Consider the following 26,318-nt stretch of genomic DNA (forward strand, 5'->3'; position numbering starts at 1 on the left):
TTGCCTGGAGCTTCGTAACCCGATTACGCGCTTTATGACCAGACTACAACAACAACCTTCGCAAGGGCAAGACGAGGACTATAACCCACTTAAAGACGAGATTACTAGCGAGGAGTGGGAGGGCGTACAACAGCTTGTCGACTTTCTGCAAGCGCCTGTTGAGATGACGAAGCGCTTAGAGGGTAACAACAGCGCGTCCGGCTTTGGGTCGTTGTGGCAAACCTTAACAAACTTGCAAGCTTTGTGGACTCTCTACAGCTCCACCAAAGCTGGGTTCGAAAACGATAACAACAACAGCGACTACTTTGTAGCTGCTGTAAAACACGGCCTCGAGAAGCTTATTTCGTACTTTGAAAAGCTAATTATACAACCCCAAATTAGCTATTACGTCGTCGCAACTGCCCTCCATCCCGCCCTACGCCTTGCCTGGTTTCAAACCCACTGGAAGCAGTACGCTGATTGGGTAAAGCGCGCAAAGGAGTCTATAATCAAGATCTTTAAGCTCTATATGGCGGCAGAGGTAGACGACGACGATACAGCGTTGCCGCTGCCGCGTCGCAAGGTACCTGGCGGCAACACTGACCTCTACAGCCAAACGATGGCTGTTGATCTCATGTTTCTCACCGGCTCAAAGTCTCACAAGCGTCAAAAGCGTGCAAGCCAGCTAGAGGAGTACTTTGACGACCTCCGTGAGGACCTCACGAACGCCAGCGAACAACAACTCGCTCTCCTCCACGATCCTTGGCGCTGGTGGCTTGAAATCGGACGCCAGAAGTACCCAATAGTCTTCAAGATAGCCACCGACTACCTCTCTGTCCCTGCTACCAGCTGTGAGTGTGAGCGTATCTTCTCAACCACCAAACGGACGATTACAAGCGATCGCAACCGCCTCAGCGCGGCCACGATAGAGGCTCTACAACTACAGAAGAACTGGTTACGTCACAGCATCGTCAAAAGCGAGGTTTTGAAGCTACAACAACACGTACAACGCTGGGATAGCAAGCAAGGCAGCAGCTACAAATCCGGCAACAGCGAGGTCGCTGGCAGCAGCAGCAATATACCCAGCAACAGCAGCTACCTGGGCGACAACGCTGGCTGAAATCTCTATCCTCAACACCACGATACAGCTTCTCGAGCGCCTACAGCAGCTTCAATTTACAAAATAAGCTTAGTGGTTGCCTAATTAGGCAATTATACGATCCGTATGTGGTCCGAGCGACCGTACTACGGTTACGGTTCGTACTTAGAGCTTTTTTTGGACCTCCCGTACGTACAACACCAGAAATCGACCCGTACGTGCCCCAAGATAGCTTCAAACGTACCGTATTACGGTACGTTGGGAACGCTGGCTATACACTTCGCCTAATGCTTTCGTAAGCTTTGCTTGTGAGTTGAAGACGATCAAGCCGTAATTGCCGCGATTGTACGAGTAAAGAATATCGGCTTGAGCTGCCAAGTTGGCATCCGCGGACTCGGGTAGAGGGATGCTCTTTGTCGGCTGATGTGCGAGCATACTTCCCACCAAAGTAAGCCGCTCTCTCTGTATTCCCATCGTGTTGACGTAGTGGTCTATCATGTCAAGGCCAATGGCACTGTATGCAACAAACGTCGCTGAGTGGTTGCAGATCAGTTCACCCACAGCCTTCAATGTTGACATGCCACCTTCTGAGCGCGCTGTAAATCCGTCCATTGTGTCCAAGATGCAGTAAAAGTCCTCGCCAGTAACTTCGTTTGGCGATTCAATGACCCGATAGTTGTCAAAGATTCGCAATGCATTATCTTTGTAGTCGTAGAGCTTCTTTGGCGACTGGAAGGCAGAAGTACGCCCAGGTCGTACCAGATATGTTATCTCAGCGCCGAATGAGAGATGATAACCTTGCGAAAGGCCAACAGCGCCGCAGCCAATGATTAGGATCTTAGGTATACCCATTCTGAGATTGAAAGAGTATCGCGATGTATGTGTGTGCTGGAGAACGGAGCGGGCAGTGGGTCAGGCATATGTCTCGAGCCTGTGACTGTGATCGTGGTTTGTCCGCGTCGGAAAGAGCCACTAGAAATCTGTCTCCCTGCATTTCGCACGTAGACGAAGGTGCGTAATATAAAGCCGCCTTGTGTCGATGGACAGATTCGTCCGTCTTTGTATAAACTTGGTGTTATCGGCGACGTCCAGCACGGGAAGCGGCGACTCTTACGGACAAATTCGCACTCGTTCTCGCAGTCGCATTCCCCATCGGCCTATTCCCTTTCCAGTAACGGCGCGGCTTCGAGATCGAATTTCCTGGACAGCGGCTTTCAGCACAGCGACCAATGCATAGGGAACCGTGAAATGTGGGTAATTCTCAAACCGAGCGTGGTGAGCCGTACGCTCATGATTCTGCGGACTGGGGGATACGCCCAGAAGATATGATGGGCCGCATTTTTGCGCGGATGTATCGCTGAAAGGCTGCTCAAGGTTGTGGAAACTTGTCTTGCCGGCTGTATTGACTTGTCGCGTCAGGTTGACGGAGATCGCAGATTGACGCGCTTCTTACGCGCATGACGTCATTTCATTCTCCTGACGCGAGGCGGTCCTCTCGGCTAGCAGCGATACTTCTCACAACACTACCTTAACAACAGCGACACCTTAAATGATCCGCCTCATCCACGAAGCAGACCACGAGCCATTCACGACATAATGTGCTGCGTCTGAACACTCACGAACACGTCATGACATCCACACCTGTAGTATGAATCTATGATGCCTCTGCATCTATCGTCGTAAGAAAGATGCTCCAAACGACGCGTCAAACCTCAATGAACTCGGGACATGATGGGGTCCAGGGTAGGTAACGCTTCCTAAATTAGGGCAAAGAACGATAGGAGAGGGCAGGTAACGACGCATCACTCGTACCTGCTACTGCAACAGGTGGAAACCCATCACATTGTCCGAGCAATGTCGTGACCATGTCACTATAAGCCCGCACTGCTTCTTCCTTATCCGAATTTTTTCGAGATCTACCTACCTACGCTCTGCCGCTATTCATATCATCCCTGTTGCTCACCTTGTCCAGTGAAATGCGATGCCGCCTTTGTCGAGCGATGGGTACTTTGTACGTCACCGATGGAGAGGGTTGGGCGGCACAAACCTGGCCATCATGCTGAGAAGAACAGATGGGGCCACGCGACCTAAGCCATCACTCAAAACTACCAATGATGTTGCGACTTCATGGTAGCATCACACCTAAACTCGTCATTCCAATTCTGCTTGTGGGTGGTTGGGCCACTGCAATTACCTGCATCTCAAAGCTTGTATACGACCGTAAGCCGTTTCTTTGTTCTTTCGATATGTTTTTACCTGGACTAACATTACGCAGTCGGCACCGATCAAGTTTTCATTACCGTGCTGGGCTTCGTTGTGAGTCTAGCACTCAGCGTCCGCAGTTCCACCTCTATGGACCGATACTTCCAAGGCCGACAACTTTGGGGACGTCTTCGACTCGCATCGCATATACTGGCGCGTTTGGTTTGGATACACGTGGAAGAGAGACATGGCTTCGATGCTGAACTGGGAAAGCAAGATCTGCTCGGCAAGGTCAGCTGCTTGAACCTGATCGTGGCTTTTGCTGTCGCATTGAAGCACAAATTGCGTTTCGAGCCAGGAACACACTACGAGGATCTCAAGCACTTAGTTGGCCATCTGGACACGTTCGCGCAAGGAGCAAATATGCCCGCGCCCGACCCTCCGAGCGCTCTCAGGTGGGCTTGCCAGCTCCTCGGCATACCGATGGCAACACCAAACCCACGCAGACACGTCAAGAAATCGGCCGTCCCTCTTGGAGACCTACCCCTCGAAATCCTATCTCACCTCTCCGCCTATATCAAAGTCCTATACGACACGGGTACACTGAGAGATTACAGCATTTATCAAACCCAGACCCTCGACTCACTAACAATCATGGACGAGGCATCGTGCGGCACCGAGAGAATCTTGAACACACCCCTTCCGCTAGCATACTCCATCGCTATAGCTCAAGTCACCTGGTTATACATACTGTTGCTGCCTTTTCAGTGCTTCAACAGTTTAGGCTGGATCACCATCCCCGCATGCATAGTCGCAGCGTACATCATCATGTCGCGCGCTGCACCTCTCGCCAACGACTTCATGGGCCGTAAAGAGAACATGCCATTATACCCAATTTCGTATCTGAGCACGCGAGCATGTGCAGACAAGTCGCCAGAGGAGATACACGTTGCTTTATCGCAAAGAGTCGCCCTCCACTACCCCATGGTTGAGCATGGCGAAAGTCCAGCGCCGCCTGCGCAAGGCCGTTTATGTAGCGTGGAACGTTGGACTGAGAAAGGTGCACTGGGACCGAATGATACGACTGGCAACTACAGGAGAAAGTACGGGAGTGTGTAGTTGTCTAACATCTAGGCACCAAAAACACTTACCTCTGTTTTGCTACTTACAGCTAATCTTCAAGCAATGATGCTGCTCTAACCACGGTTGCTCTCAGCCTCTCAACGGGCCCTTCTTCCATGCCTTCCCCATACCACCCAGCCCTCCAATGTTCGTCAACAGCGTCTCCAAATTCCACGCCTCCCTCTCCTCTCCAATACCCAAGAATCCCAGGTCTGCCAACAGCCTATGCGTCTTCTTACCGTACATTTCCGCCTTCCCCTTATCCCCCTTCTCCAACCATAGCATCGCCAACATGGCGTACTCATCAGTCAACATGGACCAAATCCCCTCTTCCTTGATCATCTCCACAGATTCTACTGCCAGAGAGATCGCTTCGGTGAGTTTGTACTCTTGCGCTAGTTCTATGATCTTTTCCTCGGCTTGCGCGATCACGGTGCGGCGGAGATCTGAAGCCTGTCGTTCTTGGGTAGGGAGGCTACATAGGTCGCATGTGCATTTGAAACCCCAGCGCTTTATTAAAGATTGGCGTTTCGGAGAGGGGAGGCCTAGGAGGAGGTCCAAGTTATATCAGTATGGCTAATTGGGGGAGTTTGTGGGTATCTTACAGGATACGGTGATTTCCTCGCCAGGTTCGATATCGCGGTAGGCTTTTATGGCCATTGAGACGCCAGCGCGAGAGAAGAGAACGAAGGAATTTGGGTTGCAGGCATGGTTTATTCGCTGGTACGTTCAGTCTCGTGATACTTCGTATACCTCACGTCGTGACTTACTGAAATTAGTGGATATAACGCCTTCGAGCTGACCTCAGCCACCGTACTTCCATAAGAATTTGTCTTCATGATATCTTCTTCCAATCTCCCTTCTGTGTCCTGTTCTTCATCACCTTCATTGGCGTCGCCTCTGTTTCCGGCATGCGCAGCACTCATATCTCGAATCATACCCGGCACGAGCAATTGATCCACCGCCCTCTTCAACAACTTCTTGTTCTCCTCATCGGTCAAAGCATTCTCGGCTTCTACGTCTACCACAACAGCTGCTTGGTCAATCATGAATGTCTCGTACATCTTGATCTTCCGAGTAGCTACTACGCCTTTCGCTTTCCCAGGTACGTCCACGATCTTCCATGGTTGGCCGCCAAGGTACAGACGTTCAGCGTCTTGCTGCGTTAGGAAACTATTGATTGGGTTGTCGTCGAGATATTTTGTTGCTAAATGCGCGGAAGCCGGGGAGAAGACGAGGGAAAGGCCATGTGGGCCTGTTGTGTTGGATGTGTAGACGCAGTATTCCTGATCCAATGTGGTAAGATACGAGCTGGTAATGCAGTATGGCTTGTGTGACCATGGCGCATCGTGATGGGTTCCGCCTGAACCGAGGACATGTTGTAGATCTGGTTGCAGGAGGTCATTGATATCGAATACACCTACTGTTGCACTTGCAAGGCCAACCGTGGCTAACGCTGTAACAGCTGCTGAAGCTAGGAAACGAATGTCCATTACGTCGAGTCGCCAGTATGGAGATGTCGAAGAGTGTTCAATCAACAACACCCATGCGAAAACATCACTATGAATACAATCCGATTTCTCTTGGTGTTCGCTACCCTACAGCTCCCGAAGTGGCAGCATACGTCAGGCACCTTTACCCGGAAATTTACCCCAGACATCCCTTGCGAACCCAAGAACTTGGAACTTTGCACGGTACATCACGGCAGCCCACTCGCGAATAGAAATCATAGTCGCGTCGACGTCCCTAGTAACGCGCATCTCAGAGGCTTGTCGCCTAGGAGTTTAGATGGTGCCATTGAAGAACGCCGTGCCTCTCATATCTAAATCTGACACAATGTTGGTGTCACTCGTAGAGACACATTGTATGCTCTTTATCCAACAAGATAGCAAATTACATTCTTAAGATATTCACTGCTTGTAATCAAGGTCTCCGAAGTCGCACCAGCTCTGCTCCATTTCCGTATGCGAATTCCGACCCTTGCACCCTATCACTACCTGAAACAACGCAAGCATCCAAGATAAATCCTGCGCCACGAGCAACGTCATTGCTAATAAGGTTAAACGTTAGTTCGCAGGACTGTTTAAGTTCTCAATAAGAATGCTTACCAGGAAGAGTCTTTGTTACCGTCGGTCGTCAATGCGGCCGTGTTGATCTGGCATTGCAGATAGACGTTGCGGCAGTTGGTCTTGCGGGCGACGGTGTTGATGCATGCAACAGCATCTGTGATCTGTCAAGCAGGGTGATGTCAGTGACTTTCCTCGCCCAGCATCTTGAGTGACTGATTCGTTTCACGTACAAGGCAATCTGTGTTCGCGCTCTCATAGCAGGTAGCGCGCTTCTCGTACAAGCTACGACTGAACTTGGCTATATGTAGATCGGTAAAGGTAAGCTTCCATTCAGGCACGATGTATGGATCAGAAGGTGGACATACCTGACGGTGAAGAATTGAATTGTCCACTCTTGAAGGCAACGACGACCTCCTCGGGTGTCATGTTTTCACCATCGGGATTCTCAAGGATACCATCAACCCATTCGGAAAAGGATGTAACTGCCTTGGCAGCAACAACGGCCTGGCCGAGGGCTAGGAGAGAGGCAACGTAAGGGAGGAGTTGGACCATTGTGCTGACAGGTGCTAACTATGAAGGTGTATATCTGTGGTTTTCTGTGTAGAGAGATGAAGACAGCGAGCAACCATAGCTACCTACTTATACTGTTGACTTGATCAGAGGAGTGCACGAACACAACGGCAAGCTTTTACTTAGTCCGCGCTTTAGGTCTTTTGATTGGTGGTTTACATGAGAAGCAACGAATTGTGGACTGACGGTACAAAAGTAAGGACTAAAGGCGGCATTGCTCCTCTTCTTGAGGCTTTGCAGTGGGTTTTGTGGGCGCCTTTGGTTGCCTTTGGATGCCTTTGGTTGCCTGATCGTCTCGATGAAACTACCTCGCCGAGGTGGCTGAAGTTCGGCCCGAGCCGCAAGGCGTCACCCGGCCGGGAATACTTAGATACGTTCTTTTCAACTCAGTTCTATTACCCTTAGATGGTTTGATTTCTTCTGAACGCATCTGAATACACTGTGTTATGAGTTTCAATGTTCCAAGGTGTCTGGTGTCCGACCCTCGTCCAATCTCGGCCGGAGACTGTCAGGATGCAGGTTTATTTCCACTGCGCCGAGTAGCCGAAAAGGTTAGCCTAATTAACGATAGTTGACTGTGGAGCAAAACAGTGCTCGTACATAATCAATCGATCGTGCTCGCGCGAACATCCAGTCACTCAATTTCTTGGGTAATGCCTCTCCCGCTCGCGTGCAGCGTAGGTGCGAAGTCTTACCGCAGCGACAGAACGTTGGCTGCTGACATACATCGGGGTTAATTCATTCTAGCACAACTTCAATGGCTCCTCTGAATTCGAGCCCGATTAGGTTCTGGTAGGAGATGTAGTGCTTAGTACTGACTCGTACAACGGGAAAAGTTACACAGCACAGCTTTGGCTACCTAACAACGGTGTACTGTCAGCGTACCTTTCGTCAGCTTCCAATTCGATACCCATGGGTTTTGACGGCGCTCGCCTCTAATCTTATGGAATCACATCCTTCTAGATCAACACTTACTGCATAAACGTTATCGCCTAGGTAGCGATGCCCTACCAAACTGAAGATTCGTCGTTCGAAGCGTCGCGAACTGAATTAGTGAGCTGGCAGAAGTACATCGCAAAAGTTGCTCGCTCAAACGTTCCCATGCGTATTCAAAAGGCACAGAAAGAAGGTGAGAGCTGAGAGGCTCGTCTCCGAGGACACTTCTGTAGGTATGTCTCCTGTCCCATAGAATCAAATCGAGTCTATATATCCTTTATGACCATCTATGTCTATGTGTGATGATAGAAACAGCAACAGGGCCAACATTGATCTTACTGGCAATCTTGCTGGATACATTCTGTTCGAGAAGCAGAATATAGATAGCCCGGCCGCCCATCCCCGCTTCATGCGCGATTTCGGGTTTTTCTAGTAGTAGTGTTGGATGGCGGATTAACTGGCGTCTTCGCAGATTTCCTAGGTCGTCCACGGGGCCGCTTTGGCTTCGACCCATTCGCCGTGTTTGATTGAACTGGCGTCTTCGCAGATTTTCTAGGTCGTCCACGGGGCCGCTTTGGCTTCGACCCGTTCGCCGTGTTTGATTGATGACCACTGTTACGCCTCTTCTGGATCTGGATCGTGCTTGAGACTCTGGTCATCTTTCCTTTTTGCGGTCTTTTTGAATGACGACCATGAGTATTTTCTCTCATTTTGAGCTTGTTTTGCAAACGAGTGTTGACGGATTTGGCATATCTGGCTTTTGTAGATGCTTCTTTGATCTTCAACCATATCGGATCAGCTAGATATCTCAAAACGTCATCTGTCTGATATAGTGGCGGGTCGTGCTCTTCGCAATGTACGAGCCATCTTTCAAGATGTTCGATGACGAATTTGCGATGCTGATTAGCAGCGAAATCATGGATTTGATCCACGAGACAGATGAGTTCATACGCCCGACTGAAGTCCTTGACATCGCCCTCCCATATGGTTTCCGCGTGCTGTACTCTTATTAGCTCGAGGTAAAAGCAGAGTGAAGTATCCTGGATATACTACTCACACACATTTCTAAGGAATAGCATGCTATGTATACTCTCCAGGATGACCCACAAGAGGTGAAGCCAAAGAGTTGGTATTGCGTACTCTCTTCACACTGATATCTTGTGACGTCCGAAGGATCTCGAGCTAGGTCGTCAAGCATGGCCAGATAAACTTTAAAAGCATGGTAAACTTGGGCCTCAGCTTTCTCCCAAGTGGACGCGCGTTTCTTCGCTTCATATACAGCAAACGGAAATATGAGATTTGACTCGCCCCATACCCCATCAACTATCAACCCACACCCCGAGTCAAGCAACTGGCGATCGATTCGGTCATCCCACAGAGACTCGCTGGGTTGCATACTGTCGTGATTAATCTTGCAATCATCCACTTCGCATATGTAACCATGGTCGATGTCTGAGCCACTAAAGGTCCTTAGACCCATGGTCGCATCAGGTATACGTCTTTTGACAGACATTTTGTTATTCCCGTCTTTTTCGATGAATTCGTATGGTCGTTTGTCTCTGGGATAACAGTCAGATCTTTCTGCTTGGAAGATTGATGGCAGGTGAGCCAAAGAATTGGTACAACATTCGGAATGTGTCATCGTCCCTAATCAAACTGAATACGTCGCGCCATGCATCTACTTCCCAGTTGAACTCCGAAGCCTCAAGTACCTGATTTCGTACAGCTCGCGTTCGCAACGTACTTGCTCGCTCATCCAGATCTGCATGCTTCTCATCGCTCAATTGGTTTCGGTAGAGATTGACGTCGAGCTCGGGGTAGAATTTTCCTGATTCTAGTGCCGGCGATCGACCTGTTAACCAGACTGGTAGTCGGTTGATAGATATGGTTTCGAACGGTTGTGGTATCAACGGTTTGGTACGTTTACGGTGTGGTCGAGAAGTACTCAAAGGTCAGCGACCGATCTTGACTATGCTCTTGAGCAACTCACTGTTTCAATGCCATAGTTTAGAAGAGGTTGGTCTCAATATGCTATTGGTGATCACACAGCAGAAAATCAGATATTCTTATACACGTACTTACAACGTGGTGAGCATTAGGCAACCACCAACGCAAAATGCGGAGGCTTTTCAGCTGTGAAACTGCTGTGCCACAGCCAAGATCATGCAATATACCCAAAGAGGCTGGTTGCATCCTACGTTGTAGCGTAAGAAGGCGCACATAAATGCATGCATTCAGGTACGTGAATGATTGTAGCATACATTAATTTAAATGGGCAGAATTAATTCGAGATGACAGTACCATCTGTGGTAAGCATGAGGAGGATAAGTCGATAGATAGAGCGAGGCTGAGCGCGATGCATAATTGTGTTGTCTCAGATCTGATCCTTCGTAATCACTTTCGTTCGCGTCAGCCAACTACCAGGAGTTCACCCAGGCACGTTGTTCTAGGATCAAGAACTCTAGATCCTGCGCGAAACATTGCCACAGACCACTCTCTGATAAGAGCATAACAGTGTTAATTTTAGTGCATCATAGAGATAGCAAATGCATTCTGCCTAGTTGTATACATGGAGAGTGTCAACATCGCTGCTTTGGTCACTCTATCGTTGCAACAAGATCAGCTCAATTTATCTTATAGATGCGGTATTGATACTTCCCTCTTTCCACTAGTGCAAGAGGCGTACTTGATACTGTACGCAAGATCTAGCTGAGTTTCGTACAAATTATGTAAAACATGGAGGCTGAAAAGCAAGCCAAATATTCCTACAGTGTGAAATACCTGATCTGCTGTAGTCCATCTGGTGATACACTTAGCGCATAACGTGAAGGACAACGAGAAGAGAGCCGCCATGGCTGTGGTGGTGGTATCCACGTCGAATGCGCGTAAGTAGTAAAAGAAGTAAACGATAGACGAGATCGCCGCACCGAAGATTACGATGAAATAGGTAAGATCCCAGATGAACCGATATGTTTCCGAATGGAGAGCCTTCCTGAAAGGCTCCAACATGCATCTAGGTACCAGGGGGGCAAAGATCGGCCGTATCACGGACATCTATGATGGTTGTAAGCAACAATACACGAGATGTAAGCTGAGAGCTGACCTACCACTCCATCGTAGAGGAATCTCATGAAAGATACAACTGTCAGCAAGTTTTTTTGAAATCTGTGTCGCTTGATCTCGGTCCGCAATCGTGCAAATGCCCTCGCTCTACCCTCGCCGTATATGAGCGGCATCTGCACCCCGAAGAAGCCCAGGAGACAATATGCTGCGTCCTCTTCGCGTTTTGTCCTCCTATGCATTGTCCAGTCTATCCTCTTCTCAACATTATAGTTGACAGCGTAGTTGTTGTCCTGTAAGACGTCGATAGGAATATGCGTTTGGCGTGCGATACCCTCTAGAAAACTCGCTCTGTCTCCCAGTTCGGTTCCATCTGCAGCGAAGAATACCAATGTTTCCGGTGCGAGAAGCTCTTGAAAGGTCCAGCCGCGCGTAAACCATCTGCTCGACAGGAAAGTGTCTACGGGGATTTCTTGCCGTATGATATCCAAGATCCGACAAGGAACGTCCGAGAGATAGACGTAGCATTTTGTTGAGCCCTTATACCACGCGTACATTGAGTTGATAGCCTCAGAGAGTTCGGCGCTGCTACCCTTGTCGATGCAGCATGTATCAACCCAGAAGAACTTCAATCCATCTCTTGCCGCCTGCGCAGCGCAGAACCGCAGCTTTTCGTATCCAAGCTTTGTCTTGCCTTTACCCTTGCCCTTGTATATATCTTTGAATATGACTTCTTCATGATCCGCACCCCAGGTGTGAGAAAGAATCGCATATGGCGGGATGTCATCAAAATATTCGACGAGGCTGAAGTCGTTGTCGGATGTAGCCTGTAAGAGGCGCATATGAGCGCCTGTGTTGAGAGCTGTAAATGATTATGATGCAGATAGTGCGGCACGCGCACACGCCGGATTACTCTGGAAACAAATGGTACGACATTAATTATAGGAGCCACTGAATTACGTCGGTACAGCAAGGCTGCACGAGATGCGCGAGGAGATCGTCTCATGTTAGCGCTCGCTTCAGCAGTTTGTCTTCGTGTCAGCCAACCATTGTCGTGTGGGCGCTTACCATACGAGGCGACCACTCGCTGTATCAATGAAGCCTGTATGACATCGGCAGATCAACAACAATTAGACCTTAATTACATGCGGAATGAAACAGCTAAAGAAAAAAAGTGGACGCTTATGGTAATTGGAGAACTTACATCGGTATCGCTGATAGGAAAAGATTGCGATGCTTGCAACAGGCAAGGTATAGTCGAAGAATGAGACCTCGGCACACAAGATTGCATGTATGGAGTCGAAGACATGAGCTAAATTTCCTTGCTTGTTGATATTATGTCGAACGAATTGACTGAGTTGTCATGAGCCAGCATCAAAGTCAGCGCCGCCGCTGCCTTCAAACTTGCGCCTTGCTGGTGTGTCATTCATCCTATACATCATCAACAACTACTACACATCTTAGAGCCTCGAGCTTATTCTGTTTCAGTCTAGTCGGTGCGAGGCAGGACGCCGAGTGATGTTAAAAGATGCGAGGGCGGGCGCTGTCCAGCGAGGCTGAAGCATTACGTGTATTGATTAGCCCCCGCTAAACGGTGTGCGTTCGCATTGAGCAGCCACAACTGTTGATCGCCAGGGTTTGTGCAGGCTTGGTCTCCAACGATAAAGACAAGAGGCTGAGCTGTGACGCAACGATTGACTTTTCCCGTCAAGTTGAAACTCACGACCTCGCGAGAGAAAAAAGAGTTATTCGCTCGTACTTGAAGACGAAAGAGTAGCACTTGTGTACACCATGTCTGCCGCTGAAATCTTAGGTGTCAATGGTGTTCGACGAGTAAAATGACATCTGTTGCACATAGAGCACCCAACTTCGCTCGACCTATATTGACGCTCTCTTTCACCTACTGACCTCATCTCCAAAACTTATCCAGGCTTCATCAGTCGATCTGAAATAGCAATAAGAGAATTACAGCAGTTGTTGCGGTGGTGCCGAACTTTAATGACTGTATAATGAAAACACCTCTCAAGAAAATCATAAGAATAAGCAGACACATCAATAAGAAAATCATAAGGATAAGCAGACACACCAATATAGAATAGGCTGTATCAATGATGGTAACTACCTTGTAAGAGGTAGAGGCTATTGTATAGAACATGATCATGAAAAGAGGTATCGCGATGGGTGAGGAGAGGGTAGCATAGACATCCTAACACATGTTAGTGATATCTTTCAGATGCTGGGGTTGATGCGCACCTGTATTATGTAGTCAGGCGTTTGGACTAGAGTCTTGTATGTTTCAATGACGGTCGCATGCCGATTATTCTGTTCGATCTCGATAAAAAGCCTTCGAAGTGCTCGCGTGCGCCCCTCGCCGTAGAGAAGTGGCATGTTGACGTCGAACAGACCCATCAAACAATATACAGCGTCTTCCTCACGTTTAGTTTGGCGTCGTTTTGCCCATGATAGTACTTGATGTGTTGTGCAATGTTTGATCGCGTCCAGACGACCTTGCAGAACAGCTTCCGGTATTCCCGTGACTTCAACTATGTCGTGTTGAAGTGAAGCTCTGTCTCCGATGTATATCTCTTCAGCAGTGAAAAATTGGACTGACTTGGGAGCAATGAGCTCCTGAAGTGTCCAACCGCGTCTGAACCACCTGCTGCTCTGAATGATCCGAGCATCAGCTTGCATAACTTTGTGGGTCACATCCGAGAGGTACACATAGCATACAGCAGCACACTGATACCAACGGTACATCGAGTTGATGGCTTCCGATAGCTCCGCACTACTGCTTTTATCAATGCAGGCTGTATCCACCCAAATATAGCGAATATGGTTTCGCACAGCTTGTCGCGCGCAGAACTGAAGCTTCGCATACCCGGGTTTTGTGGCACCCTTCTTTTCTACGATGTCGCGATAGTTGACTTCTTCGTGATCTTCGCCCCAGGTGTGAGAAAGGATAGCGTAAGGTGGTATCTCAAAGGAGAACTCAGTAAGATTGAAGGAGCCATCGGTGTCGACATGCAGTAGTCGCATAGCGCAGAGGAATGATTGTGTGGATAGTTTGAGGACATTGATGGAGAAACGCGAAAGGTAATGGGTTATGAGGTCTTAGGTGCTGTCAGCTTCAGGTAAGGTCAGCAAGGCACCAGTTGAAAGCAAGGTACGAGGCAGTGCAATAACAATTCATGCGCGTTGCTCAGACTCTGGTGGCGGTGCATTCCGATTTTAGCCTACTTCTTATTCGACTGTACCCTCAAGTCATGCAATAACGTTCCTTCCTGTGTCATGTGGGCGATATTCGTCTAGCCTGTGCATCATCAACATCTTCTCCATGCCTCAAAGCTTCGAGCTCATACCAGTATACGCAATGCACTCAATCTCGACCGGCACACCCTTGGGCAGCTGCTTGACGGCAACACAGCTGCGCGCAGGCTTGTGGGAGAAGTACTGCTCGTACATGCCGTTCATCTCGGCAAAGTTTGCCATGTCGTCGAGGAAGACGTTGACCTGTCAGCGCAATCAGTACCTTGTTTTACCCGCGTTTCAAATCCTTCAGGATCGGTATGCCTCTCAAGCCACATATCAATGGGACAAGACGTGTTTCGCTGGCGTAGACGCACCTTGACAATCCTGTCCATAGCAACACCCGCCTCGGTGAGAATACCCTTGATGTTCTCGCAGCACATCTTGGTCTTGTCCGCGATGCTGCCCTCGATCAAGTTGCCCTTGGTATCGGCGGGGATTTGACCGGAGACGAAGACATTGGGGCCTGCAACAATGGCTTGTGTCTGTGGTGTGCCCGTTAGCACTGTATATGTCGAGGTGTAGCGTCCTGGTATAGCTCATTGGAGCTTCGTAAGGAAAGAGGAGAGACGTACGTAGGGTCCAGCAGCTACACCATCTGTTAGCAGAGCTTCTTCACAACAACTAGATATTTCAGCACAACTTACGAGGACACGCGTTCGCGGTGTGAACCTTCTTAATGTCCGACATCTTTCTGATAGCTTCAATGGAGTATACTGGACGTTGTTGCCGTAGTATAGATGTCGTAGAAGTAATGGTAGAGGGAAAAGATCTCAAAGCTCGCAATGTAGCTGTGCGTATCAGCAGCATGGGACAGTTTATCTACGTCAGGTAAACCAAGGCTATCGTCGGCGGAGGCGCACCTAGATGAGCGCGTCCGCCCTATCGCAGTGACACGAGGCGGGACCGGCATCGGAAGCTACCCCACTTTCCTCTTTGGTGGCTGCTGTGTCAGCACGATGCAGGGATGTCCTGTGGCATGGAGGGGTAAACAGCGGAAATTTTGGGCACTGTGAGTTTTGCGACGGAGAGCGGTGCGCATTCAAACGGGCGTGACCTCGGCGTGATGGACAAGAAGAACAGTCTAATGTAGCCTTGGTACGCATCATAGTGACCAGTTGTCAGTGGAGAGGTTTGAACGTATTCATCATAAATCTTCGCAGCGCTTTCCCATCTCAGCGCGCATACATCGTGACTATACAAACCGCCAACGCCGCCCATATGCAATTCCCCAACCACCCATCTATATCATGTTTTTTTGTTTACGGCATCGAGTCGAGATTCATCCCAATGTTACAGATCTACTGCACCATCTTCTCCTCCTGGCCCGAAAGCAATGTGTGTACAGGCGCATCGAGCTGATCGCGGCCCTTGAGGAAGTCCAGCTCGAGAATGAAAAGGTAGCCCATGATGGTTCCTCCTAGCTTCTTCACCAGAGAACCAGCTGCAGCTGCGGAGCCACCTATAATCTCGTTAGCAATTGTTCCACATTGGTCGCGCCGCATACGCGTAAGAAGGAAAAGTCCTCACCAGTTGCGATAATGTCATCAACAATGAGCACCTTCTGCCCGCTCTTGATAGCATCCGCCTGCATCTGGAAGAAGTCGCTTCCATACTCCTTCTTGTACTCAGCCGTCTCACACGGACCAGGCAACTTGCCCCTCTTCCTGACGGGCACGAAACTTGCACCCAGCCTCAGCGCCAGACTAGGTCCGAACAGGAACCCACGCGCATCGAGTCCGACAACAACATCAGGCTTGGCACCCGAGGCGCCAAATTGCTGCTCGATGGACAATTCAAGACCGCGCAGCAGTCCCTCGTGCAATTGCGGGTTGGCAAAGATGGGCAGGATGTCCTCGAACAAGATGCCTGGCTCGGGGAAGTCTTTGAACTGGCGCAGCGAGGCCTTCAGCGTGCTTTTAAGACGGGTGAGTTCGGCGGCGGGGGAGGGATGGGGGGTGGACTGTCCTCCTTGGGCGGCGCCATGGTCGTTGGAGGAGAGGGTTGGGTCGGGCTTTTGCGGGGGTGGGTGCGCGGCGGTTGCGTCGCCCTTGAGTGGGGGGTCGGCGGGCGTCGTCGTGTTGATGGGTTGTGTGGTGTGGGCGGGCGTGTCGTGGGGAGCGGACATGTTGGAGGGAGGGGGAGGGGGACGGCGTAAAGATATAAGACGGAGCGGACTGCAAGGTAAGATGATGGGATGGGTGACGCGATAGATAGGGCTAGGTAGGTTGCCGGGTTGGGGTAAGGCAAGGTGGTCAAGGCTGTCCTGGGTTGCGTTGGGCTGGCTATGGCTGGCTGCACTGCAATGCTGTCAGATTTCGGGGGGTGTGTGTGGTGCGTGCCTTGTTCGGGAGTTGGGTCTTGCTTGACCTGCCCGGGACGCAAAAGAAAAAAAATAGTTAGGGCCGTCTGGAAAACGGTCCGTAGGCGCAACACAAGTCCCTCTAGTCCCACCTCCTCCGAAACTCTGATAGGCGAGCACAAGAGCGGCCAGGGAAATCGGGGCGCCCCGCCCTTGTTCAGCCGCGAAAGCAGAGACACGTTCGAACATGGTTGCCTATACACCACCACGCTTCTCGATGCGGCAGCTCCATAACCCTCAACAGCACAGAGCCATCCTATCGCACTCGCTGTACCACCCTGTGTATGGCCTCATCCCTGACCCACAACTAAATCCGCGGCGCCAAACGTGTGCCAGAAAGTCCCTTATCGGAACCAAGGCATGCCGAACTGAACGTGCATTCTCACATGTCGACGTCACGGAAGGGAGCAGAATTTGTTGGGAAGCGCAGTATGACTCTTACCCAGCTGCTGTCTCTCTCTTTGCACTTTGCGACGCCATGGATCCCATGTGTTTGGTCGTCTATAGTAGTGTTGAATATCGCGTCTTCTAGCTTTGGATTCGCGATTCGCGCAATCTATTACACAAACACGACATGTCAACACCGCCATGGCCATAACTTGCTCGGCTCGCAAGCAAAAGCCAAAGCCAGCGCCGTCGTAGGCGTAGCGGCACTCTACGTGCAGTACCCCACGGATGAAGTAACCGAAAGGCAACTAAGGCGTTGTGGCAGCGGTGAGACGTTCTAGAAGGTCGAGCGGGATGCAGGGCTTGTTTGTATCACGCTGGTATACGATCATGCAATCGCGATCATCTAGCTTGTCATGATAACAAGCCAGTCGCGACAACCAGTCCCAACGCTGCCTGAGCAGTCGTCAACGAAACAACTTATAGGGAGGGATATGTATGTGTGATGAATCTAGACTTTATCAAACGCCTGCGCAAGTTGGCAAAACATTCAGGTAAGCAGACACTTTACGCGTCCTCGCAGCGAACAAGCCATGCATCCCCACAATAAGCCGCGGCGTGCATGCATACGAACTAATAGGGTGGTGCGTAGCGCCTTGTCTTCAGCTGTCATTTCATCGACCCCCGTCAGCCAAATGCATGACGCGATCGTGAGGCTCTTCGGTTTGGACCACGGCTAATATCAGCGTTTCGTGATACAATCCCTTAGTCACAACAAAGGACCATCTGAGGCAGCAGACGCGTGTCTCTCTGAAGAGCCATGATATAACAACATTCCGAGTGGATTCAATGTTGCTCTAGAAGCTTGAGAAAAGGTGGGTATATATATTGTTTGATATGCCGCTGCCGCTGCAACCGCGGAGGCTCCCGGTGATGGTCCAGACTAAAATGACCTCCGTACATGGCGTATCGTCTCTCCACTACATGTGTGCATGAACCAATAAAGCAAGACTTTTGCTCAACCCCAGACATCCATGTTGTTGACAATGCATTCCTCATCCGCATCTGTCCTCTTCTTCAGACTACCCACCACGTAGACCTTCTCGCCATACTCCTGTAGTCGGTCCATGGTCGTCCTGACGTTCTCCTGGCTGACAACAAGTACCATACCAAGACCTGTGTTGAAAGTCCTCGCAAGCTCCGAATTCTCCAAACAGCCCGCGCTCTTGAGCCATTTGAACACGTCCAAAAGCGGCCAGCTCTTTGCGTCGAGCTCGGCAGCCAGGGTCTTGGGCAACATGCGAGGAATGTTCTCCGTTAAGCCGCCACCCGTGATGTGGGCCATACCCTTGATGAGGCCCCGCTTGGTTGCAGCTAGTAGTGGTTTGACGTAGATCTTGGTGGGTGTCAGGAGCGCGGTCCCGAGGTTCTCACCTGAGCTCCACGGGCACGCATCTGAGTACGAGATGCCTTGTGTCTCGACGATTCTTCGGACGAGCGAGAAGCCGTTGGAGTGGACTCCGCTTGAGGCCATGCCGATGAGCACGTCACCCTCAGTCATGGACGCTGTGTCTGGTAGGATAGTCGCGCCTTGCTTGATGGCACCGATGGCTGCACCACCGGCGTCGTATTCGCCTGACTGGTAGATACCGGGCATCTCTGCCGTCTCTCCACCAACAAGCGCACATGCAGATTGCCGGCAGCCGTTGGCGACGCCCTCGACAAACTTGGCAGCACCTTCCACATCTAGCTTGCTGCAAGCATAGTAGTCGAGGAACATCAGTGGCTCGGCGCCCTGTACAACGAGGTCATTGACGTTCATGGCGACAAGGTCGATACCAACAGTGTCGTGCTTGCCCATTTCGAAGGCAATCTTGACCTTGGTACCAATACCGTCGATGGCGCCCACGAGTATCGGTGCCTCTGTGTAGCCGGCTGCTTGCAGGTCGAGCAAGCCGCCAAATCCACCGATTTTGCCATCGGCTCCCGGCCGTTTTGTGCTGGCAGTCAATGCCTTGATCTGCTTGACGAGCTGGTTGCCCGCGTCGATGCTAACACCTGACGATGCGTACGTCAAGGCCTCGCCCGCTAGCTGTGAGGTGCTCGAAGGGCGTGTCACGGTGGTGCCTTCCTGGGCCGGCTCAAGCAGCTTCCAGTCGCATGTTATACCCTCCTTCTTGAACTCTTGTAACAGATGCTCTGCAATCTGGTCGAAGTTCTCGGTCGCGAGGGCGAGTATGGTGGGGCCAGCTCCTGAGAGACAAATGCCCAGAAGGCCAGGGTGTGATTGTGGGGTAACGGACTGGAGGATCTCGGTAAGACCGGGGATGAGGCCGCGACGGTAGGGTTGGTGGAGCTTGTCTTGCATGGCTGTGTAGATCATGTCGGGGTCTGGTGTGGCTTGACCGAGGGCAGTGGTCAAGACAGCCAGTCGCTGCATGTTGAAGATGGCATCTTTGCGTGAGTACGACTCTGGCAATACCGCGCGCGCCTTGGCCGTGGACACTTCGAACTGTGGTATTATGCATATGCACTTGATGGCGGGCGACCAGTCAAACTTGGTGTAGTGACCAATGTTGAGCGGAGGCTCGGGTGGGCGCAGACCCGTGTCTACACCACCGGCGGGTTGTGGCAGAACTTCACTGAGAGGGATCTCAAGGCGCTCAGTGTCTTCGGGCGATAGTTCGTTGAGGTATGTGCCGACAAATCCTCCGTACAAAGCCGCTGCGACGTTGTCTGGGTGGCGCTCTTCCATCAGGCAGTAGTCGAGCATGCGCGCTCGCGACAGCTTGAGGTTGCCGACCTCATTCGCCAGGTATACGCCTCCTACAATAGCCGCGGCTGAGGAGCCCAGTCCCCGTCCGAGTGGTATCGGGTTCTTGACGTGAACGTGTGTCTCGGAAGGGAAGTCGCGAATGCCATGGCATCGAAGCACGTATACGGCCGTTCGTGTGATGAGGTTGTCTTGCGCAACGAGAGGGACGTCTTCCGCGCCTACGCCTTCATAAGTTATCTTGCAGTTGAGTGAGTGTTCTGATTTCTCCTTCTTGGTGACTGTGACGTCTAGTTCAAGGTAGAGGTTCAGCGCCAGGCCGATGACGTCGAAGCCGGGGCCAATGTTGGCGGACGAGCAGGGTACTTTGATGTGAGTAGTCATTTTGGGCTAAAGAGCGCCTGAGGCTTGACGTGATGCCTTCTTTATGTCGACGCGCAAAAAATGTCTAGTCAGCGCATGGGTGACGAAAAAGATAGCGTGGGGCTCAAACTCCGGCTCCGGTCGCGGGGTAGCAAAACGCACCGCCACACCGAACCATGCTTCATCAGCCTCACCAGTCGGATCCGCGTCCAACAACGCGACCACTCGATCAGTACTCCCGTCCTATCTCATCTTATCTCGTCTATGTGCATGGCTCCCCACTCGCACCACGAATGCGTAATTGTGTGTTGACATTACCAAGTCGAGCTTGCCCTGTCTCCCCCCACTGCGGAGACTTTCAGACATCACCATAAGGAGGTGAGATTGGATCGTTCCTCTTATCATTGACTATGGCGAGGATGAAACGTTGCAAAGACATCTTGAATCTGGTGAAGGCAGTAGATCTCGGGTAACATCATGCAACTCGTTTCTGCGCCCTTGCGGCGATTATGCAATCCAGTAATTTAGCAACGCCACAGCTGACGCCTGTGTGACCTGACGACATTGACAGCGCACCGCGCACTCCAGTAATCACATCAAGTACGAATACATACCTAGAGGCCGCCCACAAGAGATCAAGAGCGTGATTTTCAGCCCTTGAGCAGAATAACCGCTACCAGATCTACAACAGGCAGACGTTCCACTCCTCTCCAGGCAACAGGCAAGGCTGACTGGCTTCTTGGCTCACGAGGTGTAGCCTTGCGAAGTACTTATTTCTCTCAAAGCCTCACTTCTCTTACCCTCTTCTTGTACGGTCAATCCTCCAGCTGGAGAATCGACGTGAATTGTTTTTTCTTCATCATCAAGACTGAGATTGTTCCTCCCAATCGCCACACCGAAGCCTCAGCCCACATCTATAGAGCTCGCCTTTCAGCTTCTCTTACTTCACACTCTCACCCAACCGGCTCTTTGTCCATTGGCATCCAAATTCAGCACTCGTGCCGGCTAAACGTCGACAAGACTCCACCACATATACCCAGGCTATCCGATTGAGCTTGTCAGAAACCGACTTGATCATGTGCGACTCACCCGCCGAAGAACAGATGAGCATACAACAACTGGAATTCCTGCGTGAGATCATGGCGAAGGAAGTGCGCGAGAGACTCAATCGCAAGCCTCGATCGCCGTCTGTTTCGTCTTCATCAGAAGAAGACGAGCCCATCACTAATGGCAAGTCAAAGGCCAAGACTAATGGCGTCAAACATGTACTCATCAACGGTAAAAGCCGAAAGCAGGCTGAGAATGGCGTTGCTGATGGCAAGGACGCTAAAGAGAACGACAAGAAGGACGAGGAGCCCTGCGAGCCGGGAATGAAGAGCGGTCTCAAGCATCTTTACTCCGGCAAGGAAGACAAGAAAGGTCGCTTCCAGTGGCAGGAGGAAATTCCAGAAGACATTGGCGATCCCGTCGAAAACGATGAGACTGCCAAGTGGGCGCTGCTTGTGCGAAACGTCAAAGTCTATGGAGACCCCCGACGAGTCTTGTCCATCCACTCCGTCGTAGTCCAGAGCCCACTACTCAAGAAGCTACTTGCTGGTGTACTCAAGAACTACCCGGGTGTCACAGTGGGTCTCAATCGTCTCGAGTTCCAGGGCAAGTTCGAGCCACTCATCCATCGATGGGCTGAGCTGCAGGACGCTATCGCAAAGCTTGGCGATGACACGGAAGATAAGCGTACAACCAAAGCACACGCTGAGTTGCTTCAAGAAATCCTTACTAAAGAGTTCAAAACCATGATCGACACTTCTCAGGATATGAAGAGCAAGAAGGTCATGACTTACGAGCACTTGTGGACTTTATTCCAGCCAGGTGCGACAGTCTTTGCTCGGCAGGACGGACAAGAAACCGCCATGACACTTGTCGAGACGAAGTATGGAGTAGACTCTAATGGCGTGCCATGTTTCTGGCTGACATGCAAATACGTCGATTGGGATGGAGCCAAGTTCGGTTCCAACAAGATCAATCTCTCCATTTCCGTCTATACCGGTACACGCGCCATCACATCTTTGCGTGTTTACCCCATCGAGTTCCATCCAGAGGGTGAAGCCATCCGCGCTCGGCTCATCGAACGTGGTGCTAAGGCTGAAACCCTCGCTGGTCCAAACTATCGGGCATACCAGGGTGTCGCGTGGAGGCAGGGTCAATTCGGAAACAAGGACAAGTACAATGTGAAAGGTCGTATTGTCATCGACACATACGGCTGGAACCGCTTCAATCCCGCCCAAGCGATCTACGTCACGCCACTAAACCAGAAGGATCCCACCCCGCCACCACCTCCAGGCCAGTACGATGAGGGCGAAGAGGAAGAGTGCCAGGAGTTTGAAGACGAAGATGATAGCGGTATGCCAATCGATGGCGCGTTTGCGGATGAAGACGACGCAGCCAAACATCCGCCATTGACTACCGAGCAAAAGCTCATCTGCTCACCTCTGCTCCGTGGTTACAGCTTGAAGAACAAGCTCTGGCTAAACTTCTTCGTCAACTGCGTCAAGGACATCGAGTGGCAAACTGACGCTTTCGACCGCCTAGTGCTCCCCAAGAACCAGAAAGAGCTGATCCTAGGCTTCACAGAATCCCAACGCAAATTCCGTGACACCTTTGACGACGTAATCGAAGGAAAAGGGAAAGGCATGATTATCTTGCTCTGCGGTCCCCCAGGCGTCGGCAAGACCCTCACCTCTGAGTCCGTAGCCGAAGAAATGAAGGTTCCCCTCTACATGATGAGCGCCGGCGACCTCGGTTTCGACCCCCGCAAAGTGGAGGGCAAGCTCCAAGACATTCTCGAAATGTGCAGCCGCTGGAATGCCGTTCTCCTTCTCGACGAAGCCGACGTCTTCCTCGAGCAACGTTCTTTGCACGAACTCGAGCGCAACAAACTCGTTTCCATCTTCCTGCGCGTACTGGAATACTACGAAGGTACCATGTTTCTCACAACCAACCGTGTTCAAACTTTCGATCCAGCATTCCAATCCCGCATCCACATCTCGCTCGACTACCCCGGTCTCACCATCGACTCGCGCAAGACGGTATGGAAGAACTTTTTGGATTCGAGTTCGCAGGAACATACTATTGATAAGGCGCAGCTTGTGGAGTTGGCGAGGATGGACTTGAATGGACGCCAGATTAAGAATATTCTCAAGATTGCTAGGTTGTTGGCGAGTAGGAAGGAGGAGAAGTTGAGCCGGGAGCACATCACGGTCACAATGGATGTTACGCAGCACTTGCATAACGAGACGCAGGCTAGTGAGCGGACGAAGGGGACCTTGTATGGTTAAACTGGCTACAGGCTTAGAGACTAGGCTATCATTTCGGAATCATCCATGGAGTTCATGGGAGGGTTATGGTAACCTTTTTGGATGCGGTTTGATAGTTTTCCAGAGGCTGTTTAATCATTGGCGTTGAGAGACATGGCGTTTCATATACGTAGGAGATGAGATTACTCATAGAAGCACTTGAATGAGTATTGGTACTCTAATCTACCATTCCTGTAATGTCCCCTCTGCCTCGAAGGCAAGATCGATACTACGAACTAGTCTTCCAACGGTCACCAACCCAATCATAGGCATTTCTCAAGAATTTCTCCTCCGTCTCGTTGAGCCAGTAATCAAACCCGTGCCCAACGTTATCGGAACTATACTCATTATTGATGGAGCCATCCGGATTTTCGCTCTTTCTCACCGCCAGCCTCTTCACGATATCGAATCGCAGATTCTTATCGTTGTTGTATCGTTCCGGGTACTTCGTTTCCAATACTCTCACAAACTCTTGAGTATTATCGATAGGACAGTTTGGGTCATTCCATCCATGAAAGATGTATATGGGCGGGAGAAGTTGATGCAAGACACTAGCTTGAGTATTGTTCGCCCGCTCAATACCGTCCATATAGTCTAGTTCGTCTCTCTTAGCTTTGGGGAGAGAATGTTGGCGTTGGAAATACCATTGCCATCTCTCTGTAACGGAGAGAATGAAGGCGAAAGCCATGCCCACAGAAGGCCAGCGCGACGAGCAAGTTGGTACGAGACTGTGACTTTCTAGCCACTTGGTCAGGTCCGTAATATTGGCTTCGCGCTGCAAAACGTCCTTCTTCGTGAAGCAAACTCCCATGTAATTCACCTTGCCATCCTTGTCGGCGATCTTGTCCCACTTGCGCTTGTAATGCGCGATCATCGGGTATCGAAGTAGCGCCACGTCGATGGGCAAGTTCGGCCCATCCTCTGCAGCGTTCAGCCACAATGCGGTGACAGCCGCTTGACCACCAGCGCTCTCGCCCTCGACATACACGTGGTCCTTGTCGATGGTAAAGTTCTGCACAGGTATCCGCTTATAAAGCCATTCTGTCCACTTTGTGAAGCCAGACTCGAAGCAGCCATCCTCCTTGTACCAGACAAGGAAGTCCCTCAGACAGTCCACGATGTCTTTGTAGTTGCCTTCAGGGCCTAGGGGGTATTCCGGCGCGATAATGATAGCTTTCTTGGCTTTGGCCCTACTGACAGCCGTTTGAGAATACCAAGCGGGGAAGTCGCCAGCTCCTGTACACTTTCACTTTATCAGCAGATGTCTGCATGTGCTTTGTTCATAGCGATACGTACATAGCCACCACCATGGAAGAACCACATAACCGGAGCTTTATGTCCGACTGGCAAATCCTTGGGGACAAGAATTTTTACCGGCATCATTTCCTTATCCCAACTATCGGAGAAGGTGTAATGAGTCTGGTATTTGTAGAAGCCCATTTTCTTAAACCAATTTTCCTCACGGTCGAATGTAGCAAAGATTCCCTTGCCAGGTGTAAAGATATGGTCATCAGTCATCTCTAGGTTTGGCCAAGTATAGAGCTTCGTCAATTCTTTCTGAACTAACCCCTTATATCGGGTAGCGTCTTCCTGTGCATATTCTATGAGTTTTGCAGCTTTCGGGAATTCGTTGCGCCAGTTCCACTTGTGAGGTCTTGTGTCAGTCCCGAATATTTTCGTAAGTTCCTTCTCACGATGTTCGTTACGCTTCTGAAGGTCTTTAAGCTCTTTCTTCTCGTCCGAGGTCCATGACGGCGTCCAAGACATAGTATATGTGGAATAAGCTGTCGTTGAAGATCTGATTCGATAGTTTCCCACCGAAATAGGAGGTTATGTAGCGTTGAATAGTTCTCAGTACGTTCACAGTGTTGTGTTAGATAGTGAGCTTAGGGCAAACGCAAGTTCTACTTTTATACTCCCAATTGACTCACTTATCCCGCCAGTCACTTCCAGGATTTGCTTTCAACGTGAGGTGTCAACAGTCATGTTTCACTTCAGCCTCGAGATGCGAGGTCATAGTGATATGCCATGTCCGCAGGCTGCCTATCTGTGGCTGGTACTATGTGACTCCGCACAACGGGAAACCGTGTACCATGACTCTATCCCCTTGGGTACCGTCATCATGGTTTCTCGTGTGTTATATCGTGTACGATGTGTCGTGTTTGACATGTCACTTCCCGTGCTTCCCGACATCTTGGTATGTGCTCGCGGCATGCGATGATGCGGTGGTCGCAGTTGAAAATGCTCCGACATCGCTTCCAAGGCTTTGTTTCTTTGTTGCTCGTTACGAGTAACAAGGCGTTGTCATCTAAATCTCCGAACAGGGCTCGAGCTTAAGCCAGTGCCTCTGGGGTTGAGTTGATGCGGCCTCTTGGGATGATGACAGATGCAGCGTGGCAGAAACTCTTCTGAGAGATTCGCAATAAAGAAGCCACCCATGGTCTGGCCTGTCAACTCTCACCGCTTGACCGCTCTGCATCTCTCATTTGAAGATCATCTTCCCTTCTCTTCGGTACCTGCCATACCTGAGGTGCTATGCATCGCATACTGTTGACGTGCAGAAGATACGTAGTACATGTATCCAGTCAGCTGTCGAGTTGGGAGAGTGTAGTGGTTGTGGTAAGACGTGGCTTGAGGTGAGAAGACGTGAGGCCATTCTTTCCGCACTAGCCGCTGTGAGACGGGTGGACGTGGCCAATGCTGTAGCTATCCACATGTGGAGACCCCGCATTCCTTT

The 26,318-nt window shown here is 50.6% G+C and overlaps 11 protein-coding genes across 11 annotated transcripts; 2 read left to right on the forward strand and 9 right to left on the reverse strand.

The window, feature by feature from the left end:
- Positions 1-1,312: 1,312 nt before the first annotated feature.
- On the reverse strand, positions 1,313-1,930 carry J4E82_010645 (uncharacterized protein; the record flags this gene model as incomplete). The annotated part of the gene is made up of 1 exon (XM_051736856.1): positions 1,313-1,930. The coding sequence occupies one exon, from the start codon at positions 1,928-1,930 to the stop codon at positions 1,313-1,315; it is 618 nt and encodes a 205-aa protein (XP_051583364.1).
- A 1,259-nt stretch (positions 1,931-3,189) lies between these two features.
- J4E82_010646 (uncharacterized protein) lies at positions 3,190-4,399 on the forward strand (the record flags this gene model as incomplete). Its single annotated transcript, XM_051736857.1, has 2 exons — positions 3,190-3,298; positions 3,354-4,399. 2 exons carry the CDS (start codon positions 3,190-3,192, stop codon positions 4,397-4,399), a joined length of 1,155 nt encoding a protein of 384 aa, XP_051583365.1.
- Positions 4,400-4,492: 93 nt separating this feature from the next.
- J4E82_010647 (uncharacterized protein) lies at positions 4,493-5,895 on the reverse strand (the record flags this gene model as incomplete). Its single annotated transcript, XM_051736858.1, has 3 exons — positions 4,493-4,947; positions 5,008-5,122; positions 5,173-5,895. The coding sequence occupies 3 exons, from the start codon at positions 5,893-5,895 to the stop codon at positions 4,493-4,495; spliced, it is 1,293 nt and encodes a 430-aa protein (XP_051583366.1).
- Positions 5,896-6,325: 430 nt separating this feature from the next.
- Positions 6,326-7,023, reverse strand: J4E82_010648 (uncharacterized protein; the record flags this gene model as incomplete). The annotated part of the gene is made up of 4 exons (XM_051736859.1): positions 6,326-6,452; positions 6,511-6,632; positions 6,702-6,769; positions 6,837-7,023. The coding sequence occupies 4 exons, from the start codon at positions 7,021-7,023 to the stop codon at positions 6,326-6,328; spliced, it is 504 nt and encodes a 167-aa protein (XP_051583367.1).
- A 1,361-nt stretch (positions 7,024-8,384) lies between these two features.
- Positions 8,385-9,981, reverse strand: J4E82_010649 (uncharacterized protein; the record flags this gene model as incomplete). The annotated part of the gene is made up of 4 exons (XM_051736860.1): positions 8,385-8,975; positions 9,035-9,536; positions 9,601-9,921; positions 9,968-9,981. 4 exons carry the CDS (start codon positions 9,979-9,981, stop codon positions 8,385-8,387), a joined length of 1,428 nt encoding a protein of 475 aa, XP_051583368.1.
- A 1,009-nt stretch (positions 9,982-10,990) lies between these two features.
- Positions 10,991-11,879, reverse strand: J4E82_010650 (uncharacterized protein; the record flags this gene model as incomplete). The annotated part of the gene is made up of 2 exons (XM_051736861.1): positions 10,991-11,031; positions 11,081-11,879. The coding sequence occupies 2 exons, from the start codon at positions 11,877-11,879 to the stop codon at positions 10,991-10,993; spliced, it is 840 nt and encodes a 279-aa protein (XP_051583369.1).
- Positions 11,880-12,973: 1,094 nt separating this feature from the next.
- Positions 12,974-15,033, reverse strand: J4E82_010651 (uncharacterized protein; the record flags this gene model as incomplete). Its single annotated transcript, XM_051736862.1, has 6 exons — positions 12,974-13,243; positions 13,291-14,147; positions 14,397-14,547; positions 14,661-14,828; positions 14,919-14,932; positions 14,991-15,033. 6 exons carry the CDS (start codon positions 15,031-15,033, stop codon positions 12,974-12,976), a joined length of 1,503 nt encoding a protein of 500 aa, XP_051583370.1.
- Positions 15,034-15,644: 611 nt separating this feature from the next.
- On the reverse strand, positions 15,645-16,471 carry APT1 (adenine phosphoribosyltransferase; the record flags this gene model as incomplete). The annotated part of the gene is made up of 2 exons (XM_051736863.1): positions 15,645-15,805; positions 15,874-16,471. The coding sequence occupies 2 exons, from the start codon at positions 16,469-16,471 to the stop codon at positions 15,645-15,647; spliced, it is 759 nt and encodes a 252-aa protein (XP_051583371.1).
- A 1,639-nt stretch (positions 16,472-18,110) lies between these two features.
- Positions 18,111-20,249, reverse strand: J4E82_010653 (uncharacterized protein; the record flags this gene model as incomplete). Its single annotated transcript, XM_051736864.1, has 1 exon — positions 18,111-20,249. The coding sequence occupies one exon, from the start codon at positions 20,247-20,249 to the stop codon at positions 18,111-18,113; it is 2,139 nt and encodes a 712-aa protein (XP_051583372.1).
- A 1,055-nt stretch (positions 20,250-21,304) lies between these two features.
- On the forward strand, positions 21,305-23,563 carry J4E82_010654 (uncharacterized protein; the record flags this gene model as incomplete). Its single annotated transcript, XM_051736865.1, has 2 exons — positions 21,305-21,359; positions 21,435-23,563. The coding sequence occupies 2 exons, from the start codon at positions 21,305-21,307 to the stop codon at positions 23,561-23,563; spliced, it is 2,184 nt and encodes a 727-aa protein (XP_051583373.1).
- A 247-nt stretch (positions 23,564-23,810) lies between these two features.
- J4E82_010655 (uncharacterized protein) lies at positions 23,811-25,348 on the reverse strand (the record flags this gene model as incomplete). Its single annotated transcript, XM_051736866.1, has 2 exons — positions 23,811-24,824; positions 24,878-25,348. 2 exons carry the CDS (start codon positions 25,346-25,348, stop codon positions 23,811-23,813), a joined length of 1,485 nt encoding a protein of 494 aa, XP_051583374.1.
- Positions 25,349-26,318: the final 970 nt, after the last annotated feature.

The sequence above is a fragment of the Alternaria postmessia genome, assembly GCF_024291825.1.
Source record: "Alternaria postmessia strain BMP 2775 chromosome Unknown scaffold_136, whole genome shotgun sequence".
NCBI lineage: Eukaryota > Fungi > Ascomycota > Dothideomycetes > Pleosporales > Pleosporaceae > Alternaria > Alternaria postmessia.